The 15,285-nt window shown below is 44.2% G+C and overlaps 1 protein-coding gene across 4 annotated transcripts in view; it reads left to right on the forward strand.

Annotated features, from left to right (window-relative positions):
* tmem63c (transmembrane protein 63C) overlaps window positions 1–14,993 on the forward strand; it is a 55,070-nt gene extending 40,077 nt beyond the window's left edge. For all 4 annotated transcript variants that reach the window (XM_024430155.2, XM_024430157.2, XM_024430158.2 and 1 more), the window contains 19 exons: window positions 343–380; window positions 1,069–1,211; window positions 2,823–2,874; window positions 3,001–3,109; window positions 3,235–3,308; window positions 3,417–3,497; window positions 3,582–3,702; window positions 3,917–4,050; window positions 4,238–4,360; window positions 8,048–8,201; window positions 8,339–8,445; window positions 9,123–9,209; window positions 9,359–9,424; window positions 9,534–9,696; window positions 9,780–9,885; window positions 11,740–11,907; window positions 12,046–12,158; window positions 12,446–12,535; window positions 12,657–14,993. In XM_024430155.2, the coding sequence (XP_024285923.1) occupies window positions 343–380; window positions 1,069–1,211; window positions 2,823–2,874; window positions 3,001–3,109; window positions 3,235–3,308; window positions 3,417–3,497; window positions 3,582–3,702; window positions 3,917–4,050; window positions 4,238–4,360; window positions 8,048–8,201; window positions 8,339–8,445; window positions 9,123–9,209; window positions 9,359–9,424; window positions 9,534–9,696; window positions 9,780–9,885; window positions 11,740–11,907; window positions 12,046–12,158; window positions 12,446–12,535; window positions 12,657–12,872 (2,145 nt within the window). In that variant the 3' untranslated portion in view covers window positions 12,873–14,993. The remainder of the gene's footprint in view (window positions 1–342; window positions 381–1,068; window positions 1,212–2,822; window positions 2,875–3,000; window positions 3,110–3,234; window positions 3,309–3,416; window positions 3,498–3,581; window positions 3,703–3,916; window positions 4,051–4,237; window positions 4,361–8,047; window positions 8,202–8,338; window positions 8,446–9,122; window positions 9,210–9,358; window positions 9,425–9,533; window positions 9,697–9,779; window positions 9,886–11,739; window positions 11,908–12,045; window positions 12,159–12,445; window positions 12,536–12,656) is intronic.
* The last annotated feature ends 292 nt before the right edge of the window (window positions 14,994–15,285 follow it).

Genomic DNA, 15,285 nt, shown 5'->3' on the forward strand with positions numbered 1-15,285 from the left:
AGCTGCACAAACAAAAACATTAAGAAAAGGCAGATTATTTAGAAAATGACTTTATATATATATACACACACACACACACACACACCTGCCTGCATGACTCGGTAAGATCACCATTAATGTAACACACTATGTTAATGAGGGAGTAGGACGGAGTAAGACAGGAGTCTTCTCCCAGAGTTTGACAGCAGTGAAGTGGTTTAAACCCCATCACTCTCTCAGTGCGTAGGCCTTAATGTTATGCACCGCGGGCCAGGCGTGCTTGGCACTGCCTATCACATATGTGGTATCGATTTTGTTTTTGATAAGCGATCCACTGAATGTTTTATGTCTTTCCTCCTTTAGGGCTTCTGCTCTTGGCTTACAACACTTTACCATATGAAGTAAGTGTAAAACCTCTACCTGTTATCACTTCTATCGCCCTTCTCTTCAATGTTGTCATCCCATTAAGCAGCGAAACGCAAACGAGTGTGTGTGTGCTCATGGAATTGTTTGTGCCGTGGTTTACCATAGACTCGAGCAAGTGCAAATACTCTAACTCCACTAAATGGATTTAGATCCGTAACTTCCTCTGTGTCCATGGTTTCCATATTATTATGGTGGAGTTTGGGTTCTTCTGGGTGCTGTTTTTAGCTCTTGTGTTAGTGGCTGACTGTAATACCTCACCCTGGGATCCCTGGGAAAGTGCTAACCCACCCTGAAAGCTCTCTGTGTGGCCTGGCCTGCCTGCCGTGGGACCAGCAGTCAACTCTTGTTTCTTCTCTTTTATGAGACAAGTGGGTTTTCTGACCCTCCAGGAGTGCAGTGAGGTATGAGGAGCAGGCCCCACAATATCACTACCACGGAGCCCCTGACTCTGTCTCCCCATAGAAGAGAAGGATTCTGCTCTTCCCACTACAGTCCCATTACACCCATGTGTCTAGTACATGCTGTTTCCCCGTAGACCCCTTCTCAACTGCACAATGCTTCTTTGTAACTCTGCGCTTAGTCTCCTTAGTTTGAATCCTGCCACCCTGGGAAGATTCCCTCTTCCCTCCCCAGTTTCAGAACCTCTCTGTGTTGTGTCTCCAGGGATGAGGAGATCAGGAGTAAGTGTGGTGTCGACGCTACGACCTACCTGTCCTTCCAGCGCCACATCATCCTGCTCATGACTGTGGTCTGCCTGCTGTCTTTGGCCATCATCCTGCCTGTCAACTTTTCCGGAAACCTCCTAGGTAATTTAGAACGAAGCCTTGGCCTACGTTGGGAGGCCCAGGGATATCCTAGATGCCATGGGAGGTAGAGGGGCACCTCGCCGGGAGAGACCAGGCCACACATGCATATGCAAACACAAACGCATACAGGGGTGGGCTTGCACGCATGCACACACACACCACAGTTATAAATACAAATGGACAAAGTCTGCCCATGGATATCTTAAATGTAGGCCACACACACACACCACAGATCCAAACACAGACAGAGTGAAATGACACCGGGGAAGTGAAATGATAGGCTACAATGACTTTGTTCATGATCATGCACTCCGCAAATGACTTGTAACTATAGACAGGTTGGTTGTTTAGCAACAAAGCCGACGCGTGCACAACTATGAGGCGAAACGGACTGGGTTGGCTTTGCTTTTTGATAACATGTAAGCTATACTTCGCCTCCGATGTTTGTTTACTGAAAACACAAATACATTTGCACAAGTACTTGTCTCTCAAATACATTGTTACAATTGTTAGCTAGCTTGCGAATTTGACCCATATTAGCATTGACATTAAATCAGTTAAAACGCCTCAAAACAAGACATGGTATCAAGAACATTATGAACCGAGTTGAAACAAGACAATAACGATTCCCCACATAGCAGTTTCTTGTCATTCTTGCTAGCAATCTGACCATCCAGAATCACAACATGCTGAATAATGCCCAATGGAACCATGCACATCGTTTTTGTGACGACGTCCGCTAACCCATCTAGAAATTCCTTGAATTTTATTTAGTGGGGAGTGAACAAAGCGTTTGTTGTCAAAACCATTCATCTTGTGTTGTCGGGCACTATCGGTTCGGGGGGGCAGTGCCCCCATAAGAAGAATTTTGGACCTCCCTGTGGCCCCCCTAAATGTGGAGTATGAAATCATTTTTACATAACTCATTTTTGCTTTCGTTCTTTTTTTACATCCGTTATTAGACAGAAAATGCAAATAAATTGTTGAATGATTGTGAACATGGTCTTTTGCCTGCAATGCAGTGACAATAACGTCTAATGTAACTGGCCCCTCTAACAGTACAACTGGCCCCAGCTTGGCCCCCCCAGTTGAAATGGTCTAGAACCGTGTCGGGGGGAGCGGGTTAGCAAAATGCTATCATATGCAATTAAACCATTTGTAAAATGGTCAGCTATATTTGTAATACAGACTAGCTCAAAACGAAGTGATTTTGATAATTGTCTGTTAAATGAAAGTAGAGGTGCTGTCTTTATTTGCTCCATAGCTCAGGCGGCTCGAGGCTGTTTGGCTCATCTCAGTCACCAAGAGGAAGAACTTTGCAGCTGTTTCTGAGTTAATAAACAATGCCATGCTACTGGATGGTAACATTCAAATAAAACCCAGCCCTGAAACAAAACGTAGAATGAAAATCATTTCTATGTCATATCATAGGAATTTGCACGAAGTGGGCAGTTCAGATTTGTCACTTCAAGCCCAGATATGTCATACTTTGTGCAACATCATGAGAAAAAGTGGATTTCTAGTGGTGTGGGTGTTTAAAGTCCCTCCCTTTTACTTTAGAAAAATAACTGTTACACACACATTAACTGTCGCATGTTGTCTTTTCTATAGGGGATAATCCTGAAAATTTTGGAAGAACGACTGTGGCTAATCTTCCTGCGAAGTAGGTCAAATGGCTATGGCTTCTCTTTTTGCAGAGGATTCATAATAATTCAGGAAATGTTCAAGAATATCTTGAGACCATCATGGTTATCCAACAGTCATGTGGAAACCTTTTCTTTCTTCTTAGGGACAGCTTCCTGTGGCTCCACAGTATCTTTGCTCTGCTCTACTTCATCATCACAGTGCTGTGTATGGCCCACCACTCCTCACGCCTGGAGTACAGAGAGGACGAGAAGGTGTGTGTGACTGCTCCTCAAACCTAGCCAAATGTATAATGATTACAGCAGGTCAGGTTACTGTCTCAGAAAACCTGAAAGAGACACCATTTGGTGTCTGTAATTTATTGTTACCATCTTGTCAGGTGGCCAGGACTCTCATGATCACCTGCATCCCCAGAGAGATCTCAGACCCAGGCCTCATCACCAAACACTTCCAGTAATCTTAAATGTTTACTTCCCACTTTCCTTACTCTTTCAAGATACAGCTGATACTAATACAGCTGGTGTGGATAGGTGGTTTAACTCCCTTTTCCCTCCACTCTAGTGAGGCCTACCCCAGCTGTACTGTCACTGACCTCCGCTTCTGCTTCAACGTACACAAACTGATGAGGCTGGACTCTGAGAGGTACAGTAACTATGACAATATGGAGAAATTAGTTACATTTTTTATTTTTGTTGCCTTGTGCAGATTTGAGTTGTTGTGTTTCAGACGGAAGGCGATGAAAGGAAGGCTGTATTTCGCCACTAAGGCCCAGAAGGAGGGGAAGATCATGATTAAGACCCACCCCTGTGCTACCATCTTCTGCTGTGACGTGTGCGGCTTTGAGCAGGTGCTTTTGGAACAGAAATGTTCCAGTAAATCTTGGTCATAGTAATTATGTTGCATTGATTGCATTTTGCCACTGGATGGCACTAAGAAACTCATTTAGATTTGAGCAGCAACGTGATTCCTCGTCTGTCTGAATTGAAATACAATAAGGGATACAACAAGACTTGATGAATAATACCGGTATGTAGCTGATCTATATTTTCAACTCTTTGCAGGTGGATGCAGAGCAATACTACAGTGAGCTAGAGGAGAAACTGACTGATGAGTTTAATGCAGAGAAGCATCGCATCTCGCTCATGAGGCTGGGCATCGCCTTTGTGACCTTTCGGGACGAAAGGATGACTGCTGTGTGAGTAAACTATGACCTCTGACTGACCATGGTAATGCACTGTACTGCAGTTTCCCGCAGTGCCAAATTACATGTTTTACTTTCCCCAAAATTCCTGTTACAGGGTTTGATTGAATATGTTCATGAGTGTGTGTCTGCCTGTTTTGTGTGATGACTTTGTGTCTGTGTGTGTTGTTTCTCTTCGCAGTATTGTCAAGGACTATAGCAGGGTCCGTTGCCGTCAGAAACCACAGCAGTCAAGCATCACCACGGTAGTTCAGTCTCACAGGTGGGGTGTAAACTACGCCCCGGCACCAAGCGACATCATCTGGTGAGCGAGGTTATCTGAAGCAGATGATGACTAGAAATTCCCTCCCATTGGTTTTCAAACTGTTTAGTAGCTTTATCTTACCTGATAGGTGAGTTAAAATATGCAGTTCGGGATTTGAAACTGACGCATATTAACGAGCGGTACCCTGCATTTTTACAGTTAGATTTGTCATTTAGAAGACGCTGTTATCCAGAGCGACTTAGTTGTTGCATTAGCAATTCGTATTTCAGTTAGTAGCAAAGAGAGACAACGGCGTATCCCAGTCAGAGTAAGCTATTTTTTCCTCAATAAGTTGCTAGCAGTAAGGTCCACGCTAGTAACAGGCTTCCAAAGACATTTGCACAGATTGAGATCACCGTTTGACAGCTCAAGCATACTGTAAATTGCCTTTGAAAATCAATTGCAGTGCGTTAATCTGTGTTACTTAACTTACTCTTACAAGAGGGCCATTCAACAATATAACCAATGAAATTATATGGATTTTAGAATGATTGTTGTGTGGGAGGTCTTAGAACTTGTTTTAAAGTCCATTTGAGATATAAAATAAAGTGATAACCATCAGCCCCTATGAGGTTACATACAGTTGAAGTCAGAAGTTTACATACACTGAGGTTGGAGTCGTTAATACTCATTTTTCAACCACTACACAATTTTCTTGTTAACAATCTATAGTTTTGGCAAGTCGGTTGGGACATCTACTGTGTGCATGACACAAATGATTTTTCCAACAGTGGTTTACAGACAGATTATTTCACTTATCTCAATTCCAGTGGGTCAGAAGTTTACATACACTGTGCCTTTAAACAGCTTGGAAAATTCCAGAAAATGATGTCATGGCTTTAGAAGCTTCTGTTAGGCTAATTGACATAATTATTATTATTTTTAATTTTTATTTTACCCCTTTATCTCCCCAATTTCGTGGTATCCAATTGTTTTTAGTAGCTACTATCTTGTCTCATCGCTACAACTCCCGCGATGAGACAAGGACATCCCTACCGGCCAAGCCCTCACTAACCCAGACGATGCTAGGTGACGATGATTGCCTTGCCTGGTTTACCAACTACTTTTCTGATAGAGTTCAGTGTGTCAAATCGGAGGGCCTGTTGTCCGGACCTCTGGTAGTCTCTATGGGGGTGCCATAGGGTTTAATTCTCGGGCCGACTCTCTTCACTGTATTCATCAATGATGCCGCTCTTGCTGCTGGTGATTCTCTGATCCACCTCTACGCAGACGACACTATTCAGTATACTTCTGGCCCTTCATTGGACACTGTGTTAACAAACCTCCAGACGAGCTTCAATGCCATACAACTCTCCTTCCGTGGCCTCCAACTGCTCTTAAATGCAAGTAAAACCAAATGCATGCTCTTCAACCGATCGCTGCCCGCACCTGCCCATCCGTCCAGCATCACTACTCTGGACGGTTCTGACTTAGAACATGTGGACAACTACAAATACCTAGGTGTCTGGTTAGACTGTAAACTCTCCTTCCAGATTCACATTAAGCATCTCCAATCCAAAATTAAATCTAGAATCGTCTTCCTATTTCGCAACAAAGCATCCTTCACTCGTGCTGCCAAACATACCCTCATAAAACTGACCATCCTACCAATCCTCGACTTCGGCGATGTCATTTACAAAATAGCCTCCAACACTCTACTCAACAAATTGGATGCAGTCTATCACAGTGCCACCCGTTTTGTGAGCAAAGCCCCATATACTACCCACCACTGCAACCTATACGCTCTTTCGTTGGCTGGCCCTTCCTTCACTCTCGTCTCTAAACCACTGGCTCCAGGTCATCTACAAGTCTCTGCTAGGTAAAGCCCCGCCTTATCTCAGCTCACTGGTCACCATTGCAGCACCCACTCGTAGCACATGCTCCAGCAGGTATATATCACTGGTCACCCCCAAAGCCAATTCCTCCTTTGGCCGCCTTTCCTTCCAGTTCTCTGCTGCCAATGACTGGAACGAACTGCAAAAATCACTGAAGCTGGAGACTCATATCTCCCTCACTAGCTTTAAGCACCAGCTGTCAGAGCAGCTCACAGATCACTGCACTTGTACATAGCCCATCTGTAAACAGCCCATCCAACTACCTCATCCACATACTGTATTTATTTATCTTGCTCCTTTGCGCTCCAGTATCTCTACTTGCACATTCATCTTCTGCACATCTACCATTCCAGTGTTTAATTGCTATATTGTATTTACTTCGCCACCATGGCCTATTTATTGCCTTAACTCCCTTATCTTACCTCATTTCCATTCACTGTATATAGACTTATTTTTTCTACTGTATTATTGACTATATGATTTGTTTATTCCATGTGTAACTCTGTGTTGTATATGTCGAACTGCTATGCTTTATCTTGGACAGGTCACAGTTGCAAATGAGAACTTGTTCTCAACTAGCCTACCTGGTTAAATAAAGGATACATTTTAAAAAACTGAAAGGCCGCTCTGCAAGGAAAAAGCCACTGCTCTAAAACCGCCATAAAAAAGCCAGACTACAGTTTGCATCTGCACATGGGGACAAAGATTGTACTTTTTGGAGAAATGTCCTCTGGTCTGATGAAACAAAAATATAACTGTTTGGCCATAATGATCATCGTTATGTTTGGAGGGAAAAGGGGGATGCTTGCAAGCCGAAGAACACCATTCCAACCGTGAAGCATGGGGGTGGCAGCATCATGTTGTGGGTGTGCTTTGCTGCACTTCACAAAATAGATGGCGTCATGAGGATTGAAAATGATATGGCTATATTGAAGCAACATCTCAAGACATCAGTCAGGAAGTTAAAGCTTGGTCGCAAATGGGTCTTCCAAATGGACAATGACCCCAAGCTCCAGTTCCAAAGTTGTGGCAAAATGGCTTAAAGACAACAAAGTCAAGGTGTTGGCCATCACAAAGCCCTGACCTCAGTCCTATAGAACATTTGTGGGCAGAACTGAAAAAGCGTGTGTGAGCAAGGAGGCCTACAAATCTGACTCGGTTACACCAGCTCTGTCAGGAGGAATGGGCCAAAATTCACCCAATTTATTGTGGAAGGCTACCCACAAAGTTTGACCCAATTTGAACAATTTAAAGGCAATGCTACCGAATACTAATTGAGTCCATGTGAACTTCTGACCCACTGGGAATGTGATGAAAGAAATAAAAGCTGAAATATATAATTCTCTCTATTTTTCTGACATTTCACATTCTTAAAATAAAGTGGTGATCCTAACTGATCTAAGACGGGGAATTTTTACGAGGATTAAATGTCAGGAATTGTGAAAAACTGAGTTTAATTGTATTTGGCTAAGGTGTATGTAAACTTACTACTTCGACTGTATCCCCCATTAGCCAATGAGACAATGCTCGCTCTGCTTCATGCCGCATTGGCTGTGTGTGTTTGTGCGGCAGGAGTGCTCCCTGGTGGTGTCACAGGCTCTGGGGTCGACCAGTGATTGACTGACTAACTGACTGTGTTTTCTTTCATTAAAACGGAGCACTCGAGTGTGCTGTATCCAACCTGTTATCCACTCCAGTGTGGTTTGTTATTCCCTCCCACGTTAAGGGTTGTTTTTGTTGTATTCATACTTTGTGGATATAAACAGTAGTGCAGAGACAGGACGTGGAGAAGTCTGTCATGTCAGCCGTCCATCAGGATAGATCAGTGACCATGTTTTTCCTTCGTCTCCAGGGAGAACCTCTCAGTGTGTGGCTCCCGCTGGTGGCTCCGCAGCGTCCTGCTCAACATCCTCCTCTTCCTCATCCTCTTCTTCCTCACCACTCCCGCCATCATCGTCAACACCATGGACAAGTTCAATGTCACCCGGCCTGTGGACAGCCTGAGGGTCAGAGTTCATTCCTGAATTACAGTGCTTGAATGGTCCTAATGGGGTGATGGTGCTGTACAAAAGCAAATAAACTCAGTATTTCCAGAATTAACTATAGCATGATGAACTCATGAGGTTTTGGTTTCTCCCCATAGAGCCCGATCATCACTCAGTTCTTCCCTACTCTATTGCTCTGGGCATTCTCTGTCCTGCTGCCCTTCATAGTCTATTACTCAGCCTTCTTCGAGTCTCACTGGACCAGGTAGAGTATTGCACTGCTTGCAGGCCCCAGCAGATACTGCTCAACCCAAGGCCCACTTCTGTCCCTGAAAAGACAAAACACTGTATTCATATTCCTCAGACCCTCTTCACTTGTTTTTGTCTGTCTTCTCGACACAATTACACACCTCTCACTGTTCTCTCACTGTTCTCTCACTGTTCTCTCACTGTTCTCTCTCTGTCTCACTTTGTGTGCTCTGTTTGCCTGCGTTACTTCTCTAGTCAGGTTGTCGTAACGATCTTCTGTGGCGATAATGACATGCAAAGTGGTCACGATACACTGAGGAGCAGAATAGCTCTGCATCCTGGAAGAGACAACCTCACACTGCACCTATGAGCACTGTCTCTTTACATAACCACCCACCCATATATTGTGAAGGACTTAATGCAAATCAATGTTCACTGTTATTGTGGAAGACTCTGCTCGTGGTAATGAGCCCACTAAGTTGTTTGCATTTGAAACGGAATCATTAAATATGTGAGATGTTGCTTTTTGAATGTCGCGTGTGAGTGAGTGCGATTGTGTTTGTGTGAGCTTCTGTCATTAGTGTCTCCTGAAAGTATTTCATATTCTAACATGTACTACATGTCCAAAATATGTGTTGTGATGTCCAAAACATGTCCTCTGTTGTGATGTGGTCCATGTTGTGGTGTCCTCAGATCCAGTGAGAACCAGATCACGATGCACAAGTGCTTTGTACTGTTGGTGTTCATGGTGATCATCCTGCCCTCGCTGGGTCTCTCCAGGTATGAATATAGGAACATACATGCTGATGTGTAACAGACCACTTATTGCTCACTGCTATGATCATTACAGAGATTGTGTATGATCCAGGATCCTGTGCTTCTGCTCTAATGTACCTGTGCTTCTTTCCTCTCCTTTTGCCCTACTCTAGTCTGGATCTGTTCTTCAGGTGGCTGTTTGATGTCAACTTCCTGGAAGACAAGGATGTTAAATTGGAGTAAGTGTAACTGTCCAGGCCTCTACTGCTATGGTACCATCTGCGTAGCTAGCTCTGACAGAACTGCCATGGCAAACACACTTCTAAGATATGTCTCCTCTGTGTACAGGTGTGTGTTCCTGCCTGATAACGGCGCGTTCTTTGTAAACTACGTGATCACGTCCAGCCTGATCGGCACGGCCATGGAGCTGCTGCGTATCCCAGCTCTGATGGTGTATGCTCTGCGTCTCTGCTTGGCCAAGCCCGGGGCCGAGCGCATCCACGTCAAACGGGTGACAGGAGCAGTATTTGACTGTAGTATTTGTGTGCATCTTTGATTTATCAAATAACCTTTTTTTTTAAATTTTATCTCCAGAGCCAGGCCTATGAGTTCCAGTTTGGTCTGGAGTACGCCTGGACCATGTGCATCTATGCTGTTAGCATGACTTACAGTATCACCTGTCCCATCATCATGCCCTTTGGTGAGTGTGTGTGTGTGTGTAGGCTAAAGAAGCACGCTTGTCTTTGCTTCTCACATCCTTCCTTCCTATGTGTGTGTTTTGTGTGTCTCCTTTCTGTGTGTGTGTCTCCTTCCTGTGTGTGTGCTCAGTGGAAACCTCTCTCCTGCTACTGTAACCTTGGTCACCTCTGCTGCCAGCCTGGTGCAGACTGTGAAGTGTATGTGCTGTAGTTTCAGACGCTCAGGCACCGCGAGTTGTGAGCCAGACGCCCACTCCACTTCTGTCGCTACTCTCCTTTATTTACTGCCGCTACTCTCCTTTATTTACTGCCGCTACTCTCCTTTATTTACTGCCGCTACTCTCCTTTATTTACTGCCGCTACTCTCCTTTGTTTACTGCCGCTACTCTCCTTTGTTTACTGCCGCTACTCTCCTTTGTTTACTGCCGCTACTCTCCTTTGTTTACTGCCGCTACTCTCCTTTGTTTACTCTCCTTTGTTTACTGCTACTCTCCTTTGTTTACTACTCTCCTTTGTTTACTGCTACTCTCCTTTGTTTACGCTTTGTTTACTCTCCTTTGTTTTGTTTACTGCCGCTACTCTCCTTTGTTTACTGCCGCTACTCTCCTTTGTTTACTCTCCTTTGTTTACTGCCGCTACTCTCCTTTGTTTACTGCCGCTACTCTCCTTTGTTTACTGCCACTCTCCTTTGTTTACTACTCTCCTTTGTTTACTGCTACTCTCCTTTGTTTACTGCCGCTACTCTCCTTTGTTTACTGCCGCTACTCTCCTTTATTTTGTTTACTGCCGCTACTCTCCTTTGTTTACTGCCGCTACTCTCCTTTGTTTACTCTCCTTTGTTTACTGCCGCTACTCTCCTTTGTTTACTGCCGCTACTCTCCTTTGTTTACTGCCGCTACTCTCCTTTGTTTACTGCCGCTACTCTCCTTTGTTTACTGCCGCTACTCTCCTTTGTTTACTACTCTCCTTTGTTTACTGCCGCTACTCTCCTTTGTTTACTGCCGCCACTCTCCTTTATTTACTGCCGCTACTCTCCTTTGTTTACTGCCCACTCTCCTTTGTTTTTGTTTACTGCCGCTACTCTCCTTTGTTTACTTTCTCCTTTATTTACTGCCGCTACTCTCCTTTATTTACTTTACTGCCGCCACTCTCCTTTGTTTACTGCCGCCACTCTCCTTTGTTTACTGCCGCTACTCTCCTTTGTTTACTCTCCTTTATTTACTGCCGCTCTCTCCTTTGTTTACTGCCTTTGCTACTCTCCTTTGTTTACTGCCGCTACTCTCCTTTGTTTACTGCCGCTACTCTCCTTTGTTTACTGCCGCTACTCTCCTTTGTTTACTGCCGCTACTCTCCTTTGTTTACTGCCTCCTCTCCTTTGTTTACTGCCGCCACTCTCCTTTGTTTACTGCCGCTACTCTCCTTTGTTTACTGCCGTTTACTCTCCTTTGTTTACTGCCGCCACTCTCCTTTGTTTACTGCCGCTACTCTCCTTTGTTTACTGCCGCTACTCTCCTTTGTTTACTGCCGCTACTCTCCTTTGTTTACTGCCGCTACTCTCCTTTGTTTACTGCCGCTACTCTCCTTTGTTTACTGCTGCTACTCTCCAGGCCTTGACACCTGCCTTCCACATTGTACCAGGCCTGGGCCCTGCTGCATGCTGTCTTTAACCTATTATTCATTCTGTAGCCCAGAGTTGGGGTCAATTCCATCTAAATTCTAGTAAATTCCGAAGTCAGCCGACAGGAATGGGAGTGTAATTCACCTCAACTATGCTTTAGACTGAAGTTAACACTTTACAATAGGTGATTGGCTGCATATGTCCTCATCAGTCAGCTCGGTGTATGTCTGTCTCTCAGGGCTGCTCTACCTGATCCTGAAACACATGGTGGACCGTTACAACATCTACTATGCCTACGTGCCCACCAACCTCAACCAGCGCATCCACACTGCAGCCATCAGCCAGGTCATCGTGGCGCCCATCCTCTGCATGTTCTGGCTCCTGTTCTTCTCTGTGCTCAGGCTGGGTACTTCCTGGTTCATGTTACCATAGCCTATCAAACAGACCGATACATGTGGGTTACCCACTGTTAGTCAGACATAGCTTAGTGAGTCGTCATATATGGTGATGTGGTCTTGATTGTGGTTCTTCTCTTGTGCTCCAGGCCCAATGCGTCCCATCACCCTCTTCACATTTGTGTCGCTGCTCTCCTGCCTTGTCTTCTCCCTCTTCAGCTTATGCCTTAGGAAACAGCCTGACAAGTCATCAAGCTACCAGGTCAGCGATAGTATGAACAATGGGACATAGTGCTGTACTGGTGTTATTGCTAGCACAGCCTTAGTTTTTGACAAACTCTATGTAATGTAATTTATTAAGCCTAAGTACCTCGACCTTGGGCTATGTCTTTATGAGATGTGGTATTTAAGCATCTGCTGTTGCAGTGCAGCTATGCTCTTTAGATAAATCCCTATAATTTCAGTGCGAGATTATTATTGACACCCCCCCGGTGGGTGTAGAGCACTGGCCCTCAATGGCTTAATTATCACTGTCCCAATGTGTTTCAGATGTTTGACCAGATGTCTGCTGACCAGCCAGCAGAAGGGGCCTTCACTGATGCAGAGAGAAGCTCCACCCCCTCCACCACCCCCTCCAATGTACCTGCCTTCATTCACACCACTCTCAATCCCTGTACAATAAGCTCATAACTAGTATATATGTATGAGTCATTTCAGTTTTAGTAATTAGTAACTTCTTTCTCTGTGTCTCTCCTCTCAGCTGTTTGTGGCATCTGTGTTGCTGGAGCCGGAGTTAGGCCTGACCCCCATGCCCTCCCCAGCTCACCAGAGCTACGGGACTATGGCCAGCTCCCAGGACAGAGAGGAGCAAGAGGAGGAGGAAGACCAGGTTGAGACTGTCGAGACAGAGCTCCAGGACCCTCCAAACCCCTATTACTCCAGCCCCCTCATGGACAGCCCAGTGGGCTACCAGTGACTCACCCCCCTCCCTAACCTCCATACTGTCTCCTATTTGTAAGAGAGAAAGATGTTTTTTTTAAACCCTTGTTTTACCCTCTTCCACATCCAAGCCCCTCTGACTGTACAATGTTTGTGAGGGACCCTTTTGGATTTTGTGTTTGGAGGTTCTTTGGAACCAAAGGCTGAAATAGGTTCTTCCCCAGCCCAGTGGAGGGGATGTGGGGGCTTCATCTTAAATAAACAATACGGAGGATACTTCAAACAAAAGTGCATCTGTAGTTTTCTGACTACTTCATGTCTCCCTTTTTTCCCCTCTATAAGTGAATGAACTTTACCATACTGTATGTGACCTGACTGGGAGTGACTGTGTAGTGAAGGACACTATCTTTATGTACCACTGGGAAAGGAGTAGGGATGAATTTCACCAGTTCAGTGGGTTTTAACCCAACGACCCTACTAGACAGAGTGGTCTTGGCTCTGGGGGATCTGGCTCTGGTGGGGTAGAGCTCTGCGAGGCAGGGCTGCGGGTCGGGATCAAGCCATCTGCAGTGGGAGAACAGGACAGACGGAGGGAAGGCAGAGTGGAACTCCGAGCTCTAACCCTATGGAGGAGAAGGGACAACGGGTCTGATACTATTGCATTTATTGTCAAGGTTCTTGTTTTTGCTCTTCTGTACTGTCAGTTGTATGTGATATTATTGTGCTGAGGGGCGGACTGTGTGTATTGTTTAATAATTTATGTATAGTGCCATCCCTTTTTATTAATGTTTATCAATGACTGTTATTATGAGAACATCATAGTTGTGTTCAGTAGGAGGAAATGGGAGAAAAGATTTCAAAACAGAAAACAGAAAGGAGTACTCTTATCGGACAAGTTCAGGGAGCACCTGAAGTCCTCCATTTTTAGAACATTATCTCCAATTGACTTGGGTTTTAAAACGTTGTGCGTAAAGGTCCGGCCGCAAAAATAGTCTTGAAAAGATACTAGTAGTACCCTATTGCATCATGGTTTCAGTAGTCCAAACCAGTCGTCCGCTCCACTGCATGTTGCGAACGTATACATTGTAATACTCCATGTCCACCCATCAAACTAAAGACTCTGCTGACCTCACTGTTTGATTCAATCATACAGTAACCTTTGCTAGTTTTGTATTGCGAGTGTTTTGCTGCTCGGGGGAGAGGAGGTTTCCATGCAAAACTAAATGTAAACTGATTGAGGTTTGTCATTGTACTCTCTCGCTGTGCCTTGAAGAAAAACTCACTATGTTGCATGAACTGAACTGAAGAGCAGGGAAAAGCGGGAGACCGATTCAAACAAACATGCGTAGTTCTGGCCATAGTTCTATCCAACGCAATTGATAGCTATTATCCTACTCCCTACTTTGTGTGAGCAGCCATCTTCCTGTGTACTGTGTGTCATACAGTTCCTTCAACCAATAGACAAGCAGCAGACCTGGGTTCAATAAAGTACATGCATATAAGTCTTTAGTAAAAGTTGTATTTTCTGTGTTTTGAATATTTTCTAATGTAGCTGAATGTTTCTACCTTTTCTTGAAGTATTAGAAAGTATATTCTAATAGTTTCCTATAAATAGCCTACTTTTTTGACATGCTTATTTCCAAATCCATTTATTTCAACAACAACAGAAACAATTAGCCCACGGGACAAGGTTCGAATGCATGGAGTATTTAAATGCACTTGTCTGTGTATTTGAGGATTTTCAAGTACATGCCAATACTTCCAAATACATTCAAATATTAAACTACTTATTTTCAAGGAAAACACATCGACATACTTGCTTCAAAATGTCTTTGAAAGTAATTGAAATAGTATTTGAACCCAGGTCTGTCGAGCAGTGTGCTCCACAAACCACCGAGCTAATGATGTTGACTCATTATGTGCAGACTATTTGCTAGCCTGATGGGGTTTTTCAATGGAAGCATTTGGATTGTAGCTTAAGGTGCCTTGTCGGTGTCTTTACAGTTTCTAACTGCTGTATTCTGTGATCATATATTCAAGCTCTTTGTCGATGATATAATGGGATTTGAACGTTGATTCTCTGGTGTCTTTTCCCTTCCTATGAGTTGATTATAAGCTGTAGTTACAGTACCAGTCAAAAGTTTGGATACACCTACTCATTCAAGGGTTTTTCTTTATTTTTACTATTTTCTACATTGTAGAAATATAGTGAAGACATTAAAACTATGGAATCATGTAATCATAAAAGTGTTTTTCAAAGTAGCCACCCTTTGCCTTGATGATAGGTTTGCACACTCTTGGCATTCTCTCAGCCAGCTTCATGGGGAATGCTTTTCCAACAGTCTTGAAGGAGTTCCCATATATGCTGAGCACTTGTTGGCTGCTTTTCCTTCACTCTGCGGTCCAACTCATCCCAAACCATCTGAATTGGGTTGAGGTCTGGTGATTGT

The sequence above is a fragment of the Oncorhynchus tshawytscha genome, linkage group LG08, assembly GCF_018296145.1.
Source record: "Oncorhynchus tshawytscha isolate Ot180627B linkage group LG08, Otsh_v2.0, whole genome shotgun sequence".
NCBI lineage: Eukaryota > Metazoa > Chordata > Actinopteri > Salmoniformes > Salmonidae > Oncorhynchus > Oncorhynchus tshawytscha.